This window comes from Crinia signifera, chromosome 2 (assembly GCF_055691185.1).
Source record: "Crinia signifera chromosome 2, ASM5569118v1, whole genome shotgun sequence".
Taxonomy (NCBI): Eukaryota; Metazoa; Chordata; class Amphibia; order Anura; family Myobatrachidae; genus Crinia; species Crinia signifera.
In genome coordinates, this window is record NC_139218.1 from 1,039,419 (window position 1) to 1,061,287 (window position 21,869).

Consider the following 21,869-nt stretch of genomic DNA (forward strand, 5'->3'; position numbering starts at 1 on the left):
TGGCCTGACAGAATCTTTTTACTAGAGAATGCTCTGCCAGCCTTTGGTCTAGTAACACACTTAATGCCGAGACGTGCACTTTCAGGGTAGAAACTGCTAAACCTTTGTTGAAACCGTCACACAGAAACTGTAGCACATGAGAGATGGATGCATTTGGAAACTGAAATTTGCCTTTAGCCCAATTAGCAAATATCCTCCAGACTCTGTAATAGATAGCCGACGAAACCTTTTTTCTCGCCTGGAGCAGTATCTCTATCACTTCTGAGGATAGGTGCTTCTCCCTTAGCTGCTGCCTCTCAATTTCCACGCCGTCAACGACAAGTTCTGCGGATCTTGGCATCTGATTGGTCCCTGAGACAGAAGGTCTGATGACACTGGCAGAAACAGAGGTCCGGCTACCGCCATGCTCTCTAGCATCGGGAACCAAGCCCTTCTGGCCCAATATGGAAGAACTATCAGCACCTGACATCTCTCCGATCTGATCTTCCATAACACTCTGTGGATGAGAGAAAATGGTGGGAACACATAGGCTAGGGAATAGTTCCACTCCTGAGATAGGGCGTCGATTCCGCACGACCCGCGTGCTGGGTACCGTGAGAAGAACCGGGGAACCTTCTTGTTGACCGATGTCGCCATTAGGTCGATCTCTGGCATGCCGAAGTTTTCTACTATGAGCTGGAAGACTGACTGCTTTAGTTCCCATTCGCCTGGAATTAATGTATTGCGACTCAAGAAGTCTGCTGCTTGATTCTCTTCCCCCGGAATGTGCAAGGCTGTAATAGACAGCAGATTTACTTCGGCCCAAGACATTATATTCTCTACTTCCTCCAACAACACCCGACTTCTTGTGCCTCCTTGCCGGTTGATGTAAGAGACTGTCGTGACATTGTCTGAGAACACCCGCACATGTGACCCCTTTATGTCGTCCGTGAAGAATTTTATCGCTTGCCACACTGCCCTCAACTCTCTGTGGTTCGAGGACCAGTTTTTTTCTCGCATTGACCACCTTCCTTGGCACGATCTTCCTACTCCATGCGCCCCCCAGCCTGAGGCGCTGGCATCTGTAGTTATCACTACGAATGACGGACTTTGTAGGGACTTTCTTCTTTCTCTTAACAGATCGTAGCTCCACCAATTCAAGGAGACCTTTACTGCGCTTGGAATTCTTATTGTTTGATCTAGTGGCGTATGATCTCGTGAGAATCTCAGGAGAAACCATTGCAGTGGCCTCATTCTCCATCTTGCCCAAGGCGTAACTTCTACTGCTGAAGCCATCATCCCGAGTAAACTCATTGCAGTCCTTAAGGGCACGCGGGGTTCGCTGTGAATAAGAGAAATCAGCTGCTGGACTTTCTCGCACCTTTTCTCTGAGAGCGCTATTTGGAAAGAGACGGTGTCTACCACGATGCCTAGAAATTGAATCTTTCTTGACGGAGTGAGACGACTTTTTTCCCAGTTGATCATCCAGCCGTGCCTTTGAAGAAACTCGATGGTATAGTCTCTTGCTAGTACACTTTCCTCCTCGGACTGTGCTGCTATCAAGATGTCGTCTAGATATGCCCACACCATCACCTTTTGCCTTCTTAGGCTTTCTATTAATACTACCAGAACCTTCGTGAAGACCCGGGGTGATGAGGTTAGCCCGAATGGCAGGCATGTAAACTGGAAATGTCTTTCTTTTATGGCAAACCTTAGATACTTTCTGTCGGCTGGAAAGATGGGAATATGAAAGTACGCATCCTTCAGGTCGATTGCTACCAGATAATCGTCCTTCCTGATTCCCATCAAGATCGACTTGGTCGTTTCCATATGAAACTTCTTTTTTCTTAGCCGATCGTTCAGACCCCTCAAGTCGAGGATGGTTCTGAACCCGCCTGAGGCTTTGCTTATAACAAACAACCGGGAGTAATACCCCAGTCCTCTTTCTTTTAACGGAACTTCTTCGACTGCTTTTGTGTCGATCAGATCCTGCACGCTTGACTTCAACACCTCCTTTTCCGCTTCTGATAGGGGAAGGTTGGAACTTAAAAACTTTGCCCATTTCGGCTTTAACAGAAATTCTAACCGGTATCCTTGAGATACTATCTCTAAGACCCATTTGTCCGAGACGTTGTGCTCCCAGACGTGAGCAAATTCCAACAGTCTTCCTGCTACTGGAATCCGCTCCATAGCGCCCCTGGCGTCACTGCTTCTGGGCTGTACTAGAGCTTTCGCCTCTCTTTTTAATATACTGGTGAAAAAACGCTCGTGACGTACCTGATGCGTATTTGTCACGAAAAGGCCTACCTGGTCTGTAAGACCTGGCCTGTCTAAATGATTGCCTATTGGAGTAGGCATTAAATCTACCTCTCCTGTCCTGGGGTAACCTGACCGATTTACCCCCCGACATCCTCTGAATCATTTGGTCAAGCTTACTTCCAAAGAGAAAAGCCCCCTCATACGGAAGTGTGGCCAGTTTATTTTTGGAGTGTGAGTCCGCTGACCATGACTTCAGCCAGAGTGCCCTTCTGGCTACTACTCCTGAGGTCAAAGATTTGGCCGAAAAGTCCAGCATGTCCAGCGATGCCTCACATACATAATCTATGGCCATTTGTATCTGAGCCAGGCTTTTGCTCATATGATCTCGGGAGGTTTTATCCTGCATATCATCCTGCAGTGCCGCACACCATATGCGTAATGCTCGTGACAGAGAAGCTATGGCTACGCCTGCCTTCATGGACACAGAGGTAGATATATGCAAACGTTTCAGAGCACTCTCCATCCTCTTTTCCATAGGGTCCTTCAGGGAAGCACCGTCCTCTAACGGAATAGTCGTGCGGGTAGTGACCTCAGATACAGATGCATCAATTTTGGGCACATTGCTCCATTTTAGAAACTCCTCATCTTCTAAGGGAAACATTTTCTCAACCCTTTTAAAGGACCCCACACGTTTGTCCACATTATTCCACTCTTTTATCAGTATGTCTTTGACTACCTTGTGGACAGGAAAGCATCTGCCTTTCCTTGACCTATCTTCAAAAAGAGTGTCCAACTCCGTTTTAACCGGCTGCTTGTAATTCAAGGTCTTATATAAGTTTTTTAACACCACTTCCACAAGACCTAAATCAAACAAACGCTCGTCTTCAGTCACTTCTCCAGATTCGGCCGTGGAACCACCTGTGCCGTCATCAGAACCGGCCCCTATTGATCCCACATCATCGTCCACATCCAAACTGGTCTGAGACCTAGACCTTTTATTGCCAGAGTATTCTTTTTTAGAGACAAAATTTTTCTCCATCCATTCCCTAAGTTCTGATATCTGGCTAGACACTGAAGCAGATTCCTTCTTCTGAAGACAACATTTGCATAATACATCCTCTCCAATAAACGACTTGTCACACTCAGGGCAAATCTTATCCAATCGCTTTTTAGCTGTCTTCTTTTTGGCCACAACAGGCACACTAAAACAGAAGAAAAAGACAACTAACTAACTGACTGACCAGCAACAAAGTACCATAACCAGTCCTCACTGAGGACTTACCTGGGCAGCGGTGTATTCACATTAGGAGAGGCTCCCTCCATACTGCAGCCGAGTCTCCACAGAGCAACCACGCAGACAAGAAGCAGCAGCGCCTGTCACACCGGCCAGGCGCTATATATACACTGTTCTTCCGCCCTGTGGAACGCACGCGACCCGCGCTGGAACGCAGGCCGCGTGCTGACGCGTCGCATATGCGTCACGTCCGCCCGTGCGTCACGTCCGCCCGCGCGTCTCACACGGGACGCCCAGCAAGGAAGCGCCGTACGCTTCCTGTCAGTGGAACGCACGCGGTCTGCCTATGCACCGCAGACCGCGCGCCGGTCTGCCGCTCGCTTCACTTCCCCTCCGGCGACTGCTTCCCGGAACAGACGCCAGCCTGGGGGAGCATGCTTATGCCGCTCTCTCGTGCTCTGGACTCACCATACTTGCGCCATGGCTCCCGCACTTAAAGGCTTTAGGTGAGTCCCATACCTCCTTGATACTGGGTTACAGGCTCCGCCAACCCATTCGTTGAGCACAGATCCATGCCACCGGCTCCGGACCACATATATAGGGTAAGGCACCGCCACCCCACGCTGCCAGGTCTCCTATTTTTAAATCATGTCTCTACACTAATCTAACTACCTGTTTACAGATAGAGGAGACAGGAAAAAAGACTATGGTCTAGGGGGAGGTGCTCGGTTATATAGCAAGAGGAAGAGGAGGAGCTGGGTCCTAGGGGAAAAAACTACCTGTCTAATTGGGAGAGAGAAGGGGATAAACCCAATGTAATGGCTGCCATGAAGTATGAAGGAGAAATAAAGATTTAAAAAGAAGCAAGTCTGCACAATGCAGCCCCTCTGTAAGATGCATGTTGGCTCCTGTCAGCACTGAAAAAACTGAGCTTTCTGGCCTGGAGGCGGGGTAGAGGAGGAGAGGAGCCTGGCCTGGAGGCGGGGTAGAAGAGGAGAGGAGCCTGGCGACGGGGTAGAAGAGGAGGAGAGGAGCCTGGCCTGGAGGCGGGGTAGAGGAGGAGCCTGGCCTGGAGGCGGGGTAGAGGAGGAGAGGAGCCTGGCCTGGAGGCGGGGTAGAGGAGGGGAGCCTGGCCTGGAGGCGGGGTAGAGGAGGAAAGGAGCCTGGCCTGGAGGCGGGGTAGAGGAGGAAAGGAGCCTGGCCTGGAGGCGGGGTAGAGGAGGAAAGGAGCCTGGCCTGGAGGTGGGGTAGAGGAGGAGAGCAGCCTGGCCTGGAGGCGGGGGAGGGGAGGAGCCTGGCGGCGGGGCAGAGGAGGGGAGGAGCCTAGCTGCCTGGGAGGCAGCAAGAAGTTTAACCTTTGGTGCTGGAATGCACGCTCACCACTCTAACTACCCAGCGTTAGCCCTGTGGCCCCTGACATGTCCCGAAGAATAAAGTCCTAGAAATCCACTCAGACATGACACGGATTTCCAATAAACATCACCGGCAGCCCAGCCAATAATGCATAGAAGCCAATGGTATTGGGGACACAGCACAATCACCCATACATGTCACATAGGAAGGATTCCAGACTGTGCTTGGAATACAATGGATTCATCTAAGGAGAATTTCCTCGATGTGACGATTACGCCTGATGACTTCATTATTCACAGGACCTACAGATAGGAATCGCTGATCACAGTTCTGCCCTATCCTTTACCATACTCTCAGCATCAGAGCGTTCCCTATTCCCAGCAGTCCAGAGAAGAGAGACCAGGAATAAGCGCTAGTACTCCCCATCAGCGAGTCCACTAGGTGGCAGACAAACATATCTGGGTAATAGGTGCAGCCACCTGAGTGGATTTATCAATAAAGAAGTCAAAAAAATTATGGCCTATTATTTACACCAAACACGACCAAAGGGGAGCAATCTCAGAGACCTTTCAGTAAGTACAGAGGTGTCAAAATTGGGCAAATACACCCAATCTAAATTTGGGTGAACCCCTTCTGGTCCGCTATAAATATACGAATAGCACTATGCATGGCAAGCAGGCTCCACATTTTTTCGTTCGTTTTCAGAGACCAAATTTATTATCAGACATTATCTTATACCCCAGGTCGGACCCAGGTCAGTGTTGGTGTAAAAGGGACCAACCCAGGTCCATTGACACTGGACTCCTACCCAGGTCCTGACCAGGGTGGAACACTGGTCGGACCTGGGTCGTGAGCGGTGTAAATGGTCCAAAGCCAGGTTGGGACATCTGGGTAGTGCTGAAAGGATAGCAGAAGCACTGGACGCCTTTCCGTAAGTCAGTGCCATGCGTTCCACAGTGCACTGCAGCAGCAGAAGACAGCAGCCAGTGCGGAGCGTGCACACAGGCTGCTACCTGGCACTCCACAGGTGAACCTGCCACAACCCCATCTGGCACTAGGAAGCAGCGCTGTCAGGCAGTAGCGGGACCAAGGAGGAGGGTGCGTGATGCGCCTCCCATTCCAGTGACTACATTTATTTAGGGATATGTACCCTACCTACACAAATCATTTATGTTCTTTGGGGGGGGGGGGGTATGGATTGTATGGTCGACCTAAAGATTGTCGACAGTCATAAGGTCGACACCACAAGGTCGACATAGTGCAAGGTCGACAGGGGTCTAGGTCGACATGGGACAAGGTCGACAGGTCAATAGGTCAACAAGCATTAGGTCGCCATGGTCTAGGTCGACAGACAATAAGGTCAACGGGGTTTTTCACTGTTTTTTTTTTACCCGAATGTCGACACAGTCGACATGGACACAGTTTTAAGTGTCCATGCACTCGGCACACTATTTTATTCTCCCACCATGCAGTGATGGCTAGCCTTGACACTCCAGCTGTTGTTGAACTACACATCCCAGCATGCCCTGCATCAGTTTTAGCATGGCCAAATCGTAAAACTGTAGCAGGGCATGCTGGGATGTGTAGTTCAACAACAGCTGGAGTGTCAAGGTTAGTCATCACTGCGCTAGTGGATATTAGGGCATGAAAACCATTTGACTGTCGACCTAATGCTTGTGTCGACCTAGACCCCTGTGGACCTTGCAGTATGTCGACCAACTGACCGTATCCCAGGGGAGCACATAGGAGATGCTGTAGGGGAAGGGGGCTGGGGGAGCACATGGGAGATGCTGTCTGCTGCTGCAGGGGAAGGGGGCTGGGGGAGCACATGGGAGATGCTGTCTGCTGCTGCAGGGGAAGGGGGCTGGGGGAGCACATGGGAGATGCTGTCTGCTGCTGCAGGGGAAGGGGGCTGGGGGGGAGCACATGGGAGATGCTGTCTGCTGCTGCAGGGGAAGGGGGCTGGGGGAGCACATGGGAGATGCTGTCTGCTGCTGCAGGGGAAGGGGGCTGGGGGAGCACATGGGAGATGCTGTCTGCTGCTGCAGGGGAAGGGGGCTGGGGGCGATCACATGGGAGATGCTGTCTGCTGCTGCAGGGGAAGGGGGCTGGGGGAGCACATGGGAGATGCTGTCTGCTGCTGCAGGGGCAGGGGGCTGGGGGAGCACATGGGAGATGCTGTCTGCTGCTGCAGGGGAAGGGGGCTGGGGGAGCACATGGGAGATGCTGTCTGCTGCTGCAGGGGAAGGGGGCTGGGGGGAGCACATGGGAGATGTTGTCTGCTGCTGCAGGGGAAGGGGGCTGGGGGGAGCACATGGGAGATGCTGTCTGCTGCTGCAGGGGCAGGTAGCTGGGGGAGCACATGGGAGATGCTGTCTGCTGCTGCAGGGGAAGGGGGCTGGGGGGAGCACATGGGAGATGCTGTCTGCTGCTGCAGGGGGCTGGGGGAGCACATGGGAGATGCTGTCTGCTGCTGCAGGGGCAGGGGGCTGGGGGGGAGCACATGGGAGATACTGTCTGCTGCTGCAGGGGCAGGGGGCTGGGGGGGAGCACATGGGAGATGCTGTCTGCTGCTGCAGGGGCAGGGGGCGAGCACATGGGAGATGCTGTCTGCTGCTGCAGGGGAAGGGGGCTGGGGGGGAGCACATGGGAGATGCTGTCTGCTGCTGAAGGGGAAGGGGCTGGGGGAGCACATGGGAGATGCTGTCTGCTGCTGTAGGGGAAGGGGGCTGGGGGAGCACATGGGAGATGCTGTCTGCTGCTGCAGGGGAAGGGGGAGAACATGGGAGATGCTGGCTGCTGCTGCAGGGGAAGGGGGCTGGGGGGGGAACACATGGGAGATGCAGGCTGCTGCTGCAGGGGAAGGGGGCTGGGGGGGAGCACATGGGAGATGCTGTCTGCTGCTGCAGGGGAAGGGGGCTGGGGGAGCACATGGGAGATGCTGTCTGCTGCTGCAGGGGAAGGGGGCTGGGGGAGCACATGGGAGATGCTGTCTGCTGCTGCAGGGGAAGGGGGCTGGGGGAGCACATGGGAGATGCTGTCTGCTGCTGCAGGGGGCTGGGGAAGCACATGGGAGATGCTGTCTGCTGCTGCAGGGGGCTGGGGAAGCACATGGGAGATGCTGTCTGCTGCTGCAGGGGAAGGGGGCTGGGGGAGCACATGGGAGATGCTGTCTGCTGCTGCAGGGGAAGGGGGCTGGGGGGAGCACATGGGAGATGCTGTCTGCTGCTGCAGGGGAAGGGGGCTGGGGGAGCACATGGGAGATGCTGTCTGCTGCTGCAGGGGAAGGGGGCTGGGGGAGCACATAGGAGATGCTGTCTGCTACTGCAGGGGAAGGGGGCTGGGGGAGCACATGGGAGATGCTGTCTGCTGCTGCAGGGGAAGGGGGCTGGGGGAGCACATAGGAGATGCTGTCTGCTACTGCAGGGGAAGGGGGCTGGGGGAGCACATGGGAGATGCTGTCTGCTGCTGCAGGGGAAGGGGGCTGGGGGAGCACATGGGAGATGCAGGCTGCTGCTGCAGGGGAAGGGGGCTGGGGGGAGCACATGGGAGATGCTGTCTGCTGCTGCAGGGGAAGGGGGCTGCGGGAGCACATGGGAGATGCTGTCTGCTACTGCAGGGGAAGGGGGCTGGGGGAGCACATGGGAGATGCTGTCTGCTGCTGCAGGGGAAGGGGGCTGGGGGAGCACATGGGAGATGCTGTCTGCTACTGCAGGGGAAGGGGGCTGGGGGAGCACATGGGAGATGCTGTCTGCTGCTGCAGGGGAAGGGGGCTGGGGGGGAGCACATGGGAGATGCTGTCTGCTACTGCAGGGGAAGGGGGCTGGGGGAGCACATGGGAGATGCTGTCTGCTGCTGCAGGGGAAGGGGGCTGCGGGAGCACATGGGAGATGCTGTCTGCTGCTGCAGGGGAAGGGGGCTGGGGGAGCACATGGGAGATGCTGTCTGCTGCTGCAGGGGAAGGGGGCTGGGGGAGCACATGGGAGATGCTGTCTGCTGCTGCAGGGGCAGGGGGCTGGGGGGAGCACATGGGAGATGCTGTCTGCTGCAGCAGGGGCAGGGGGCTGGGGGAGCACATGGGAGATGCTGTCTGCTGCTGCAGGGGAAGGGGGCTGGGGGGAGCACATGGGAGATGCTGTCTGCGGCTGCAGGGGAAGGGGGCTGGGGGAAGGACATGGGAGATGCTGTCTGCTGCTGCAGGGCAAGGCGGCTGGGGGGGAGCACATGGGAGATGCTGTCTGCTGCTGCAGGGGCAGGGGGCTGGGGGAGCACATGGGAGATGCGGTCTGCTGCTGCTGCAGGGGAAGGGGGCTGGGGGAGCACATGGGAGATGCTGTCTGCTGCTGCAGGGGAAGGGGGCTGGGGGGATCACATGGGAGATGCTGTCTGCTGCTGCAGGGGAAGGGGGCTGGGGGGAGCACATGGGAGATGCTGTCTGCTGCTGCAGGGGAAGGGGGCTGGGGGAGCACATGGGAGATGCTGTCTGCGGCTGCAGGGGAAGGGGGCTGGGGGCGATCACATGGGAGATGCTGTGCGCTGCTGCAGGGGCAGGGGGCTGGGGGAGCACATGGGAGATGCTGTCTGCTGCTGCAGGGGCAGGTAGCTGGGGGAGCACATGGGAGATGCTGTCCGCTGCTGCAGGGGAAGGGGGCTGGGGGGAGCACATGGGAGATGCTGTCTGCTGCTGCAGGGGCAGGGGGCTGGGGGGGAGCACATGGGAGATGCTGTCTGCTGCTGCAGGGGCAGGGGGCTGGGGGGGAGCACATGGGAGATGCTGTCTGCTGCTGCAGGGGCAGGGGGCGAGCACATGGGAGATGCTGTCTGCTGCTGCAGGGGAAGGGGGCTGGGGGGGAGCACATGGGAGATGCTGTCTGCTGCTGAAGGGGAAGGGGCTGGGGGAGCACATGGGAGATGCTGTCTGCTGCTGTAGGGGAAGGGGGCTGGGGGGGGAACACATGGGAGATGCAGGCTGCTGCTGCAGGGGAAGGGGGAGAACATGGGAGATGCTGGCTGCTGCTGCAGGGGAAGGGGGAGAACATGGGAGATGCTGGCTGCTGCTGCAGGGGAAGGGGGCTGGGGGGGGAACACATGGGAGATGCAGGCTGCTGCTGCAGGGGAAGGGGGCTGGGGGAGCACATGGGAGATGCTGTCTGCTGCTGCAGGGGAAGGGGGCTGGGGGCGATCACATGGGAGATGCTGTCTGCTGCTGCAGGGGAAGGGGGCTGGGGGAGCACATGGGAGATGCTGTCTGCTGCTGCAGGGGAAGGGGGCTGGGGGCGATCACATGGGAGATGCTGTCTGCTGCTGCAGGGGAAGGGGGCGATCACATGGGAGATGCTGTCTGCTGCTGCAGGGGAAGGGGGCGATCACATGGGAGATGCTGTCTGCTGCTGCAGGGGAAGGGGGATGGGGGGAGCACATGGGAGATGCTGTCTGCTGCTGCAGGGGAAGGGGGCTGGGGGAGCACATGGGAGATGCTGTCTGCTGCTGCAGGGAAAGGGGGCTGGGGGCGATCACATGGGAGATGCTGTCTGCTGCTGCAGGGGAAGGGGGCTGGGGGTAGCACATGGGAGATGCTGTCTGCTGCTGCAGGGGAAGGGGGCTGGGGGGAGCACATGGGAGATGCTGTCTGCTGCTGCAGGGGAAGGGGGCTGGGGGAGCACATGGGAGATGCTGTCTGCTGCTGCAGGGGCAGGGGGCTGGGGGGGAGCACATGGGAGATGCTGTCTGCTGCTGCAGGGGAAGGGGGCTGGGGGGAGCACATGGGAGATGCTGTCTGCTGCTGCAGGGGAAGGGGGCTGGGGGAGCACATGGGAGATGCTGTCTGCTGCTGCAGGGGAAGGGGGCTGGGGGGAGCACATGGGAGATGCTGTCTGCTGCTGCAGGGGCAGGGGGCTGGGGGAGCACATGGGAGATGCTGTCTGCTGCTGCAGGGGAAGGGGGCTGGGGGGAGCACATGGGAGATGCTGTCTGCTGCTGCAGGGGAAGGGGGCTGGGGGAGCACATGGGAGATGCTGTCTGCTGCTGCAGGGCAGGGGGCTGGGGGCTGGGGGGGAGCACATGGGAGATGCTGTCTGCTGCTGCAGGGGCAGGGGGCTGGGGGAGCACATGGGAGATGCTGTCTGCTGCTGCAGGGGCAGGGGGCAGGGGGCTGGGGGGGAGCACATGGGAGATGCTGTCTGCTGCTGCAGGGGGCTGGGGGGGAGCACATGGGAGATGCTGTCTGCTGCTGCAGGGGAAGGGGGCTGGGGGGAGCACATGGGAGATGCTGTGCGCTGCTGCAGGGGCAGGGGGCTGGGGGAGCACATGGGAGATGCTGTCTGCTGCTGCAGGGGCAGGGGGCTGGGGGAGCACATGGGAGATGCTGTCTGCTGCTGCAGGGGAAGGGGGCTGGGGGGAGCACATGGGAGATGTTGTCTGCTGCTGCAGGGGAAGGGGGCTGGGGGGAGCACATGGGAGATGCTGTCTGCTGCTGCAGGGGCAGGTAGCTGGGGGAGCACATGGGAGATGCTGTCTGCTGCTGCAGGGGAAGGGGGCTGGGGGGAGCACATGGGAGATGCTGTCTGCTGCTGCAGGGGGCTGGGGGAGCACATGGGAGATGCTGTCTGCTGCTGCAGGGGCAGGGGGCTGGGGGGGAGCACATGGGAGATACTGTCTGCTGCTGCAGGGGCAGGGGGCTGGGGGGAGCACATGGGAGATGCTGTCTGCTGCTGCAGGGGCAGGGGGCGAGCACATGGGAGATGCTGTCTGCTGCTGCAGGGGAAGGGGGCTGGGGGGAGCACATGGGAGATGCTGTCTGCTGCTGAAGGGGAAGGGGCTGGGGGAGCACATGGGAGATGCTGTCTGCTGCTGTAGGGGAAGGGGGCTGGGGGAGCACATGGGAGATGCTGTCTGCTGCTGCAGGGGAAGGGGGAGAACATGGGAGATGCTGGCTGCTGCTGCAGGGGAAGGGGGCTGGGGGGGGAACACATGGGAGATGCAGGCTGCTGCTGCAGGGGAAGGGGGCTGGGGGGGAGCACATGGGAGATGCTGTCTGCTGCTGCAGGGGAAGGGGGCTGGGGGAGCACATGGGAGATGCTGTCTGCTGCTGCAGGGGAAGGGGGCTGGGGGAGCACATGGGAGATGCTGTCTGCTGCTGCAGGGGAAGGGGGCTGGGGGAGCACATGGGAGATGCGGTCTGCTGCTGCTGCAGGGGAAGGGGGCTGGGGGGAGCACATGGGAGATGCTGTCTGCTGCTGCAGGGGAAGGGGGCTGGGGGGAGCACATGGGAGATGCGGTCTGCTGCTGCTGCAGGGGCAGGGGGCTGGGGGAGCACATGGGAGATGCTGTCTGCTGCTGCAGGGGAAGGGGGCTGGGGGAGCACATGGGAGATGCTGTCTGGCTGCTGCTGCAGGGGGCTGGGGGAGCACATGGGAGATGCTGTCTGCTGCTGCAGGGGAAGAGCACATGGGAGATGCTGTCTGCTGCTGCAGGGGAAGGGGGCTGGGGGGAGCACATGGGAGATGCTGTCTGCTGCTGCAGGGGAAGGGGGCTGGGGGGAGCACATGGGAGATGCTGTCTGCGGCTGCAGGGGAAGGGGGGGGAGCACATGGGAGATGCTGTCTGCTGCTGCAGGGGAAGGGGGCTGGGGGGAGCACATGGGAGATGCTGTCTGCTGCTGCAGGGGCAGGGGGCTGGGGGAGAGCACATGGGAGATGCTGTCTGCTGCTGCAGGGGCAGGGGGAGAGCACATGGGAGATGCTGTCTGCTGCTGCAGGGGAAGGGGGCTGGGGGGAGCACATTGGAGATGCTGTCTGCTGCTGTAAAGGAAGGGGGCTGGGGGGGAGCACATGGGAGATGCTGTCTGCTGCTGTAGGGGAAGGGGGCTGGGGGGGAGCACATGGGAGATGCTGTCTGCTGCTGCAGGGGCTGGGGGGGAGAACATGGGAGATGCTGTCTGCTGCTGCAGGGGAAGGGGGCTGGGGGAGCACATGGGAGATGCTGTCTGCTGCTGCAGGGGAAGGGGGCTGGGGGAGAGCACATGGGAGATGCTGTCTGCTGCTGCTGCAGGGGAAGGGGGCTGGGGGAGCACATGGGAGATGCTGTCTGCTGCTGCAGGGGAAGAGGGCTGGGGGGAGCACATGGGAGATGCTGTCTGCTGCTGCAGGGGAAGGGGGCTGGGGGGAGCACATGGGAGATGCTGTCTGCTGTTGCAGGGGAAGGGGGCTGGGGGAGCACATGGGAGATGCTGTCTGCTGCTGCAGGGGAAGGGGGCTGGGGGGAGCACATGGGAGATGCGGTCTGCTGCAGGGGAAGGGGGCTGGGGAGATACTGTCTGCTGCTGCAGGGGAAGGGGGCTGGGGGAGCACATGGGAGATGCTGTCTGCTGCTGCAGGGGAAGGGGGCTGGGGGGAGCACATGGGAGATGCTGTCTGCTGCTGCAGGGGAAGGGGGCTGGGGGAGCACATGGGAGATGCTGTCTGCTGCTGCAGGGGAAGAAGACTGGGGGGGGATCACATGGGAGATGCTGTCTGCTGCCAGGTGCACCCAGGTAGAGCACGCTAGGCTGCGGCAGGCCCAGGTGCACCCAGGCAGAGCACGCTAGGCTGCGGCAGGCCCAGGTGCACCCAGGCAGAGCACGCTAGGCTGCGGCAGGCCCAGGTGCACCCAGGCAGAGCACGCTAGGCTGCGGCAGGCCCAGATGCACCCAGGCAGAGCAAGCTAGGCTGCGGCAGGCCCAGGTGCACCCAGGCAGAGCACGCTAGGCTGCGGCAGGCCCAGATGCACCCAGGCAGAGCACACTAGGCTGCGGCAGGCCAGATGCACCCAGGCAGAGCACGCTAGGCTGCGGCAGGCCCAGGTGCACCCAGGCAGAGCACGCTAGGCTGCGGCAGGCCCAGATGCACCCAGGCAGAGCACGCTAGGCTGCGGCAGGCCCAGATGCACCCACGCAGAGAACGCTAGGCTGCGGCAGGCCCAGGTGCACCCAGGCAGAGCACGCTAGGCTGCGGCAGGCCCAGGTGCACCCAGGCAGAGCACGCTAGGCTGCGGCAGGCCCAGGTGCACCCAGGCAGAGCACGCTAGGCTGCGGCAGGCCCAGATGCACCCAGGCAGATGACTGTAGGGAGAACACTATAGACTCTCATAGAAGTTACTGCCCCAATACGAATAATGGCCATATTCCCTGTATTACTTACTCTGCCCCTGGGGGGCATCTCTCCAGAGTGCTGGACTCAAGCATGAAGAAGCCATCACAGGAACTGCAAGGAGATGACAGTATACAGCATATACCATGTAATGATCAGGACACAGTAATACGACATATGTGTAATAGGATAGCGAGAATCATACAGGACAATATGACGCAGAATTACTTACCCACTTCTGGCTCCCAGCAGGCGGCAGCCCGTGATAACAACGAGTTTCCCAGCCCTCAGGCGCAGCATTGTAAACAGTGCTCTATAAAGAGAGACAGTGGTCATAAAGCGGATAACTATAGGGGCACAGTCTGTGTGGGGGGGGGGGGGGGGGTATTATAGGGACAGATCATATAAAGGCACCAAAAGAGGGGGCACTGCGCTTAATTCAGACCGGTTAGCAATGCTGCAATATGTGCAGATAGACGCACTTAAATGTCCAGTGTGTCTGGTGGGAACAGGAAGCTGGAAATCTATGCGAGATTTCATACATACATACATACATACCAGCAGTAGTAGATATAACACGGGTAGTGTGTATATAATATATATATATTTTTTAAATAAATATAAATATAGAGTATACACAACAGTAGTAGATATTACAGGGTGATATAGATATATAATAATAGCAGAGTATATATACCAGGGATTGGTGGATATATATTAGCAGTTATTTATGTACATGCACACAGAAGGGATATATATATATATAGATATATATAGATATATATATATAGAGAGAGAGAGAGAGATATATATATATATATCTATACAGTTCACGATTTGCCGGCACTCAGTAGTCACAGATCAATAAAGCTGGGTGCACTTTAAGAAATCCATACAACCTTATCCAATAGAAAAGGCACTCCAGACGTTTTTCCAATCACAATTTTACTCCAAGGTGGATATCACCAAATGTACATTTTCGACGTCAGCGCCCCTTCCTCAGGGTACAATCCACCAAAGACAAGCAACAGTGTTGCTTGTCTTTGGTGGATTGTACCCTGAGGAAGGGGCGCTGACCCCGAAAATGTACATTTGGTGATATCCACCTTGGAGTAAGAGTGTGATTGGAAAAACGTCGAGAGAGAGAGAGGAGGAGAGAGAGAGAGAGAGAGAGAGAGAGAGAGAGAGAGAGAGAGAGAGAGAGAGAGAGAGAGAGAGAGAGAGAGAGAAGAGAGAGAGAGAGAGAGAGAGAGAGAGAGAGAGAGAGAGAGATGTAGAGTACACACAACAGTAGTAGATATTACAGGGAGATATATAGGCAGAGTATATATATACCAGGAATTGATATATATTAGCAGTTGTATATGTACATGCACACAGAAGGGATAGAGATATATATATAGGTAGAGTATACACAACAGTAGTAGATATTACAGGGAGATATATAGGTATATAATAGGCAGAGTATATATACCAGGGATTGATAGATATATATCCGCAGTTGTATATGTACATGCACACAGAAGGGATATATATATATATATATATATATATATATATATATATATATATGTAGAGTATACACAACAGTAGTAGATATTACAGGGAGATATATAAGTATATAACAGGCAGAGTATATACATCAGGGATTGGTGGATATATATTAGCAGTTGTATATGTACATGCACACAGAAGGGATAGATAGATAAAGATATATATATAGGTAGAGTATACACAACAGTAGTAGATATTACAGGGAGATATATAGGTATATAATAGGCAGAGTATATACATCAGGGAGCAGAGGAGGACATGCTGCTGACCATGTGATGTGTCCCTCTCCTATGACGATCCCGCACCATGGCCCCTAGGGGACAATCTTATGTCAGCACTGTGTCCGCCCTACGCCGCTGGTCTCCTAGAAGATGGCGGCTCCCGGCTGCGCTGTTCCCGCTGTGCGCCCTCTAGTGGCGGCCTCCTCCTGTGTCACTGCTTTACTGAGCGCTGAGTCCCAGAGTCAGGGTCAGAATGGCGGCTCCGGTGCTGAGAGCTGTGAGGAGGCTGCGGCTGGAGGTGAGAGGAGATGGGCCCTGATAGGGCTATACCCTGCATATACCGGGCCCTGATAGGGCTATACCCTGCATACATACCCTGCATATACCGGGGCCCTGATAGGGCTATACCCTGCATACATACCCTGCATATACCGGGGCCCCCCTGATCGGGCTATACCCTGCATACATACCCTGCATATACCGGGCCCTGATAGGGCTATACCCTGCATACATACCCTGCATATACCGGGCCCTGATAGGGCTATACCCTGCATACATACCCTGCATATACCGGGGCCTTGATCGGGCTATACACTGCATACATACCCTGCATATACCGGGGCCCCCCTGATCGGGCTATACCCTGCATACATACCCTGCATATACCGGGGCCCTGATAGGGCTATACCCTGCATACATACCCTGCATATATTGGGCCCCCCCTGATAGGGCCATACACTGCATACATACCCTGCATATACTGGGCCCCCCTGATAGGGCTATACCCTGCATACATACCCTGCATATACCGGGCCCTGATAGGGCTAAACCCTGCATATACCGGGCCCTGATAGGGCTATACACTGCATACATACCCTGCATATACCAGGGCCCTGATAGGGCTATACACTGCATACATACCCTGCATATACCGGGGCCCTGATAGGGCTATACCCTGCATATACCGGGGCCCTGACAGGGCTACACCCTGCATATACCGGGCCCCCCTGATAGGGCTATACCCTGCATACATACCCTGCATATACCGGGGGCCCCCTGATAGGGCTATACCCTGCATACATACCCTGCATATACCGGGGCCCTGATAGGGCTATACCCTGCATATACCGGGGCCCCCCTGATAGGGCTATACCCTGCATATACCGGGGGCCCCCCCTGATAGGGCTATACCCTACATATACCGGGGCCCTGATAGGGCTATACACTGCATACATACCCTGCATATACCGGGGCCCTGATAGGGCTATACCCTGCATACATACTCTGCATATACCAGGGCCCCCCTGATAGGGCTATACCCTGCATACATACCCTGCATATACCGGGGCCCTGATAGGGCTATACCCTGCATATACCGGGCCCCCCCCCCCCGATAGGGCTATACCCTGCATACATACCCTGCATATACCGGGGCCCCCCTGATAGGGCTACACCCTGTATATACCGGGGCCCTGATAGGGCTATACCCTGCATACATACCCTGCATATACCGGGGCCCTGATAGGGCTATACCCTGCATATACCAGGGCCCTGATAGGGCTATACCCTGCATACATGGGGCCCCTGATATTATACTCTGCATACATGGGGCCCCTGATATTATACCCTGCATATATGGGGCCCCTGATAGTGCTATACCCTGCATATATGGGGTCCCTGATGGGCCCCTGATAGTGCTATACCCTGCATATATGGGGCCCCTGATAGTGCTATACCCTGCATATATGGGGCCCCTGATAGTGCTATACCCTGCATATATGGGGCCCCTGATAGTGCTATACCCTGCATACATGGGGCCCCTGATAGTGCTATACCCTGCATATATGGGGCCCCTGATAGTGCTATACCCTGCATAATAGGGGGCCCCTAATATTATTATACCCTGCATACACGGGCCCCTGATATTATTATTATACCCTGCTTGCACAAGGCCCCTGATAATATTGTACCCTGCATACATTGGGCCCCTGATAATATTATACCCTGCATACATTGGGCCCCTGATAATATTATACCCTTCATACATTGGGCCCCTGATAATATTATACCCTGCATACATTGGGCCCCTGATAATATTATACCCTGCATACATTGGGCCCCTGATAATATTATACCCTGCATACATTGGGCCCCTGATATTATTATACCCTGCATACATTGGGCCCTGATATTATTATACCCTGCATACATTGGGCCCATGATATTATTATACCCTGCATACATTGGGCCCCTGATAATATTATACCCTGCATACATGGGGCCCCTGATAGTGTTATACCCTGCATACATGGGGCCCCTGATATTATTATACTCTGCATACATGGGGCCCCTGATATTATTATACTCTGCATACATTGGGCCCATGATATTATTATACCCTGCATACATGGGGCCCCTGATAGTGTTATACCCTGCATACATGGGGCCCCTGATATTATTATACTCTGCATACATGGGGCCCCTGATATTATTATACCCTGCATACATTGGGCCCCTGATATTATTATACCCTGCATACATGGGGCCCCTGATAGTGTTATACCCTGCATACATTGGGCCCATGATATTATTATACCCTGCATACATGGGGCCCCTGATATTATTATACTCTGCATACATTGGGCCCATGATATTATTATACCCTGCATACATGGGGCCCCTGATAGTGTTATACCCTGCATACATGGGGCCCCTGATATTATTAATACTCTGCATGGTACCCCTGGTGTCCGGTGTGTATTAGGACATGACACTGTCAGTCATTGGGATCAGGATTAGGAGCTGATTGGTTGATGGTTTATCACTCTCCCATTTTATCACTTTTCAAGGCTTAAGGTGCGTACACACGGGGGAGGGGGGGGATACATTGCTATCAATATATTGCTCAGTGTCTCGCTGAGATGGTCGCTGATGTAAAGGAACCTCTGCTGGGGAGCCGCAGAGGTAATTAGCTGGTCGCAGGAGCAACGGTTACAATGGGGCAGAAACGGGAGCGCGCACCCGGCGATTTATCGCTGGTGCGCACTCCAATCACTGGCAATATGGTCGCCTGCGATTATAGCCCCTATCGCCCCCGTGTGTACACAGCATTAGTACATCTCTCCCCCGGTCACTAAATGTGTGTGTATAAATGACGGCTGAGTCCCTGTCTGCTCCTACCTCCGTACCCTGCTCCCAGCCCAGGCTCCTCCTTCCTCCATAAACTGCCCCCAGCCCAGGCTCCTCCTTCCTTCCTCCGTACCCTGCCCCCAGCCCAGGCTCCTCCTTCCTCCGTACCCTGCCCCCAGGCTCCTCCTTCCTCCGTACCCTGCCCCCAGCTCCCACGGTCACTAAATGTGTGTGTATAAATGACGGCTGAGTCCCTGTCTGCTCCTACCTCCGTACCCTGCCCCCAGCCCAGGCTCCTCCTTCCTCCGTACCCTGCTCCCAGCCCAGGCTCCTCCTTCCTCCATAAACTGCCCCCAGCCCAGGCTCCTCCTTCCTTCCTCCGTACCCTGCCCCCAGCTCCCACGGTCACTAAATGTGTGTGTATAAATGACGGCTGAGTCCCTGTCTGCTCCTACCTCCGTACCCTGCCCCCAGCCCAGGCTCCTCCTTCCTCCGTACCCTGCTCCCAGCCCAGGCTCCTCCTTCCTCCATAAACTGCCCCCAGCCCAGGCTCCTCCTTCCTTCCTCCGTACCCTGCCCCCAGCTCCCACGGTCACTAAATGTGTGTGTATAAATGACGGCTGAGTCCCTGTCTGCTCCTACCTCCAATCTCTGTCGGGTTGGGATCATTCGGTCTACAGCAACTATGTCGACAGGCAGCAAGGTCGACATGGGTCTAGGTCAACAGGACATTAGGTCGACATTGGCAAGGTCGACAGTCAAAAGGTTGACATGGGTTTTTTACTGTTTTTTGACCTGAATGTTGACATGGACACAGTTTGAAGTGCACCACATCCCCTCGTGGGAACAGATATCTGCTAATGTATTGGAGGAAATTTGCTGACAAACGGACAGTTCGGATACATATATAAAAAAAAATCAAATGGATTTAACCAATATCTCTTACCGACCATTGTCTATTTCTCTGTCGCTCCATAGGGGAGGCGCAGCTGATGCTGGGAATAGGTTGGATGTAGGACTGGGCACCTCCGTTCCCTGCTCCCAGCCCAGGCTCCTCCTTCCTCCGTTCCCTGCTCCCAGCCCAGGCTCCTCCTTCCTCCGTACCCTGCCCCCAGCCCAGGCTCCTCCTTCCTCTGTACCCTGCCCCCATCCCAGGCTCCTCCTTCCTCCGTACCCTGCCCCTAGGCTCCTCCTTCCTCCGTACCCTGCTCCCAGCCCAGGCTCCTCCTTCCTCCGTACCCTGCCCCCAGCCCAGGCTCCTCCTTCCTCCGTACCCTGCCCCCAGCCCAGGCTCCTCCTTCCTCCGTACCCTGCTCCCAGCCCAGGCTCCTCCTTCCTCCATAAACTGCCCCCATCCCAGGCTCCTCCTTCCTCCGTACCCTGCTCCCAGCCCAGGCTCCTCCTTCCTCCATAAAATGCCCCCAGCCCAGGCTCCTCCTTCCTCCGTACCCTGCTCCCAGCCCAGGCTCCTCCTTCCTCCATAAACTGCCCCCAGCCCAGGCTCCTCCTTCCTCCATACCCCGCCCCCAGGCTCCTCCTCCCTCCGTACCCCGCTCCCAGCCCAGGCTCCTCCCTCCGTACCCCGCCCCCAGCCCAGGCTCCTCCTACCTCTGTACCCCGCCCCAGGCTCCTCCTTCCTCCGTACCCTGCCCCCAGCCCAGGCTCCTCCTTCCTCCGTACCCTGCCCCCAGCCCAGGCTCCTCCTTCCTCCGTACCCTGCCCCCAGCCCAGGCTCCTCCTTCCTCCATAAAATGCCCCCAGCCCAGGCTCCTCCTTCCTCCGTACCCTGCTCCCAGCCCAGGCTCCTCCTTCCTCCATAAACTGCCCCCAGCCCAGGCTCCTCCTTCCTCCATACCCCGCCCCCAGGCTCCTCCTCCCTCCGTACCCCGCTCCCAGCCCAGGCTCCTCCCTCCGTACCCCGCCCCCAGGCTCCTCCTCCTCCGTACCCCGCTCCCAGCCCAGGCTCCTCCCTCCGTACCCCGCCCCCAGCCCAGGCTCCTCCTACCTATGTACCCCGCCCCCAGGCTCCTCCTTCCTCCGTACCCCGCCCCCAGGCTCCTCCTTCCTCCGTACCCTGCCCCCAGCCCAGGCTCCTCCTTCCTCCGTACCCTGCCCCCAGCCCAGCCTCCTCCTTCCTCCGTACCCTGCTCCCAGCCCAGGCTCCTCCTTCCTCCGTACCCTGCCCCCAGGCTCCTCCTTCCTCTGTACCCTGCCCCCAGCCCAGGCTCCTCCTTCCTCTGTACCCTGCCCCCAGCCCAGGCTCCTCCTTCCTCCGTACCCCTGCCCCCAGCCCAGGCTCCTCCTTCCTCTGTACCCTGCCCCCAGCCCAGGCTCCTCCTTCCTCTGTACCCTGCCCCCAGCCCAGGCTCCTCCTTCCTCCGTACCCTGCCCCCAGCCCAGGCTCCTCCTTCCTCCGTACCCTGCCCCAGCCCAGGCTCCTCCTTCCTCCGTACCCTGCCCCCAGCCCAGGCTCCTCCTTCCTCCGTACCCTGCCCCCAGGCTCCTCCTTCCTCCGTACCCTGCCCCCAGGCTCCTCCGTACCCTGCCCCCAGCCCAGGCTCCTCCTTCCTCCGTACCCCGCTCCCAGCGGAAGACCGTACAAAGTATGAATCCCTCTTCTGGTGGACATGTAGAAGCTCCACCCACGGGAGCCATTGCGAGACCGGCTTTGGCATTGGCAAGCTCTTGGTTAATGGGCAGAAGCCCCTGGGGGAGTTGCGGCCTCTGGTCACTCATGTGCATTTGGCTGCTTTGTGTTTGAGGATGGCTGCCCTGGACGCTAGCATTATGGCATCTCAGGCTTCTGTTTCTGCTAGGAGAGCCCTCTGGCTCCATTCCTGGCAGGTGGACTCGGGGCCTGATTCTAGTTCACTCGCAAAGGCAAATTTTCTCTCTAATGGACTATACTGCACTGCAGGTGGGGCAGATGTAACACGTGCAGAGAGAGTTACATTGAGGTGTTTATTTTGTTTCTGTGCAGAGTAAATACTGGCTGCTTTATTTTTTACACTGGAA

General features: G+C 56.8%; 2 protein-coding genes across 4 annotated transcripts in view; one reads left to right on the top strand and one right to left on the bottom strand.

Moving 5' to 3' along the window:
• The window catches only part of WDR4 (WDR4 tRNA N7-guanosine methyltransferase non-catalytic subunit), a 189,701-nt gene extending 173,789 nt beyond the window's left edge, over positions 1 to 15,912 (bottom strand). The window contains exons 1-3 of one of the 3 annotated variants that reach the window (XM_083171428.1): positions 15,743 to 15,912; positions 14,183 to 14,263; positions 14,002 to 14,064 (exon numbers count right to left, since the gene is read on the bottom strand). In XM_083171428.1, the coding sequence (XP_083027554.1) occupies positions 14,002 to 14,064; positions 14,183 to 14,250 (131 nt within the window). In that variant the 5' untranslated portion in view covers positions 14,251 to 14,263; positions 15,743 to 15,912. The remainder of the gene's footprint in view (positions 1 to 14,001; positions 14,065 to 14,182; positions 14,264 to 15,742) is intronic. The other 2 variants (XM_083171427.1, XM_083171429.1) reach the window with 2 other exon arrangements.
• The window catches only part of NDUFV3 (NADH:ubiquinone oxidoreductase subunit V3), a 29,192-nt gene continuing 23,198 nt past the window's right edge, over positions 15,876 to 21,869 (top strand). The window contains exon 1 of the mRNA XM_083172572.1: positions 15,876 to 16,023. Coding sequence (XP_083028698.1) covers positions 15,876 to 16,023 — 148 coding nt within the window. The remainder of the gene's footprint in view (positions 16,024 to 21,869) is intronic.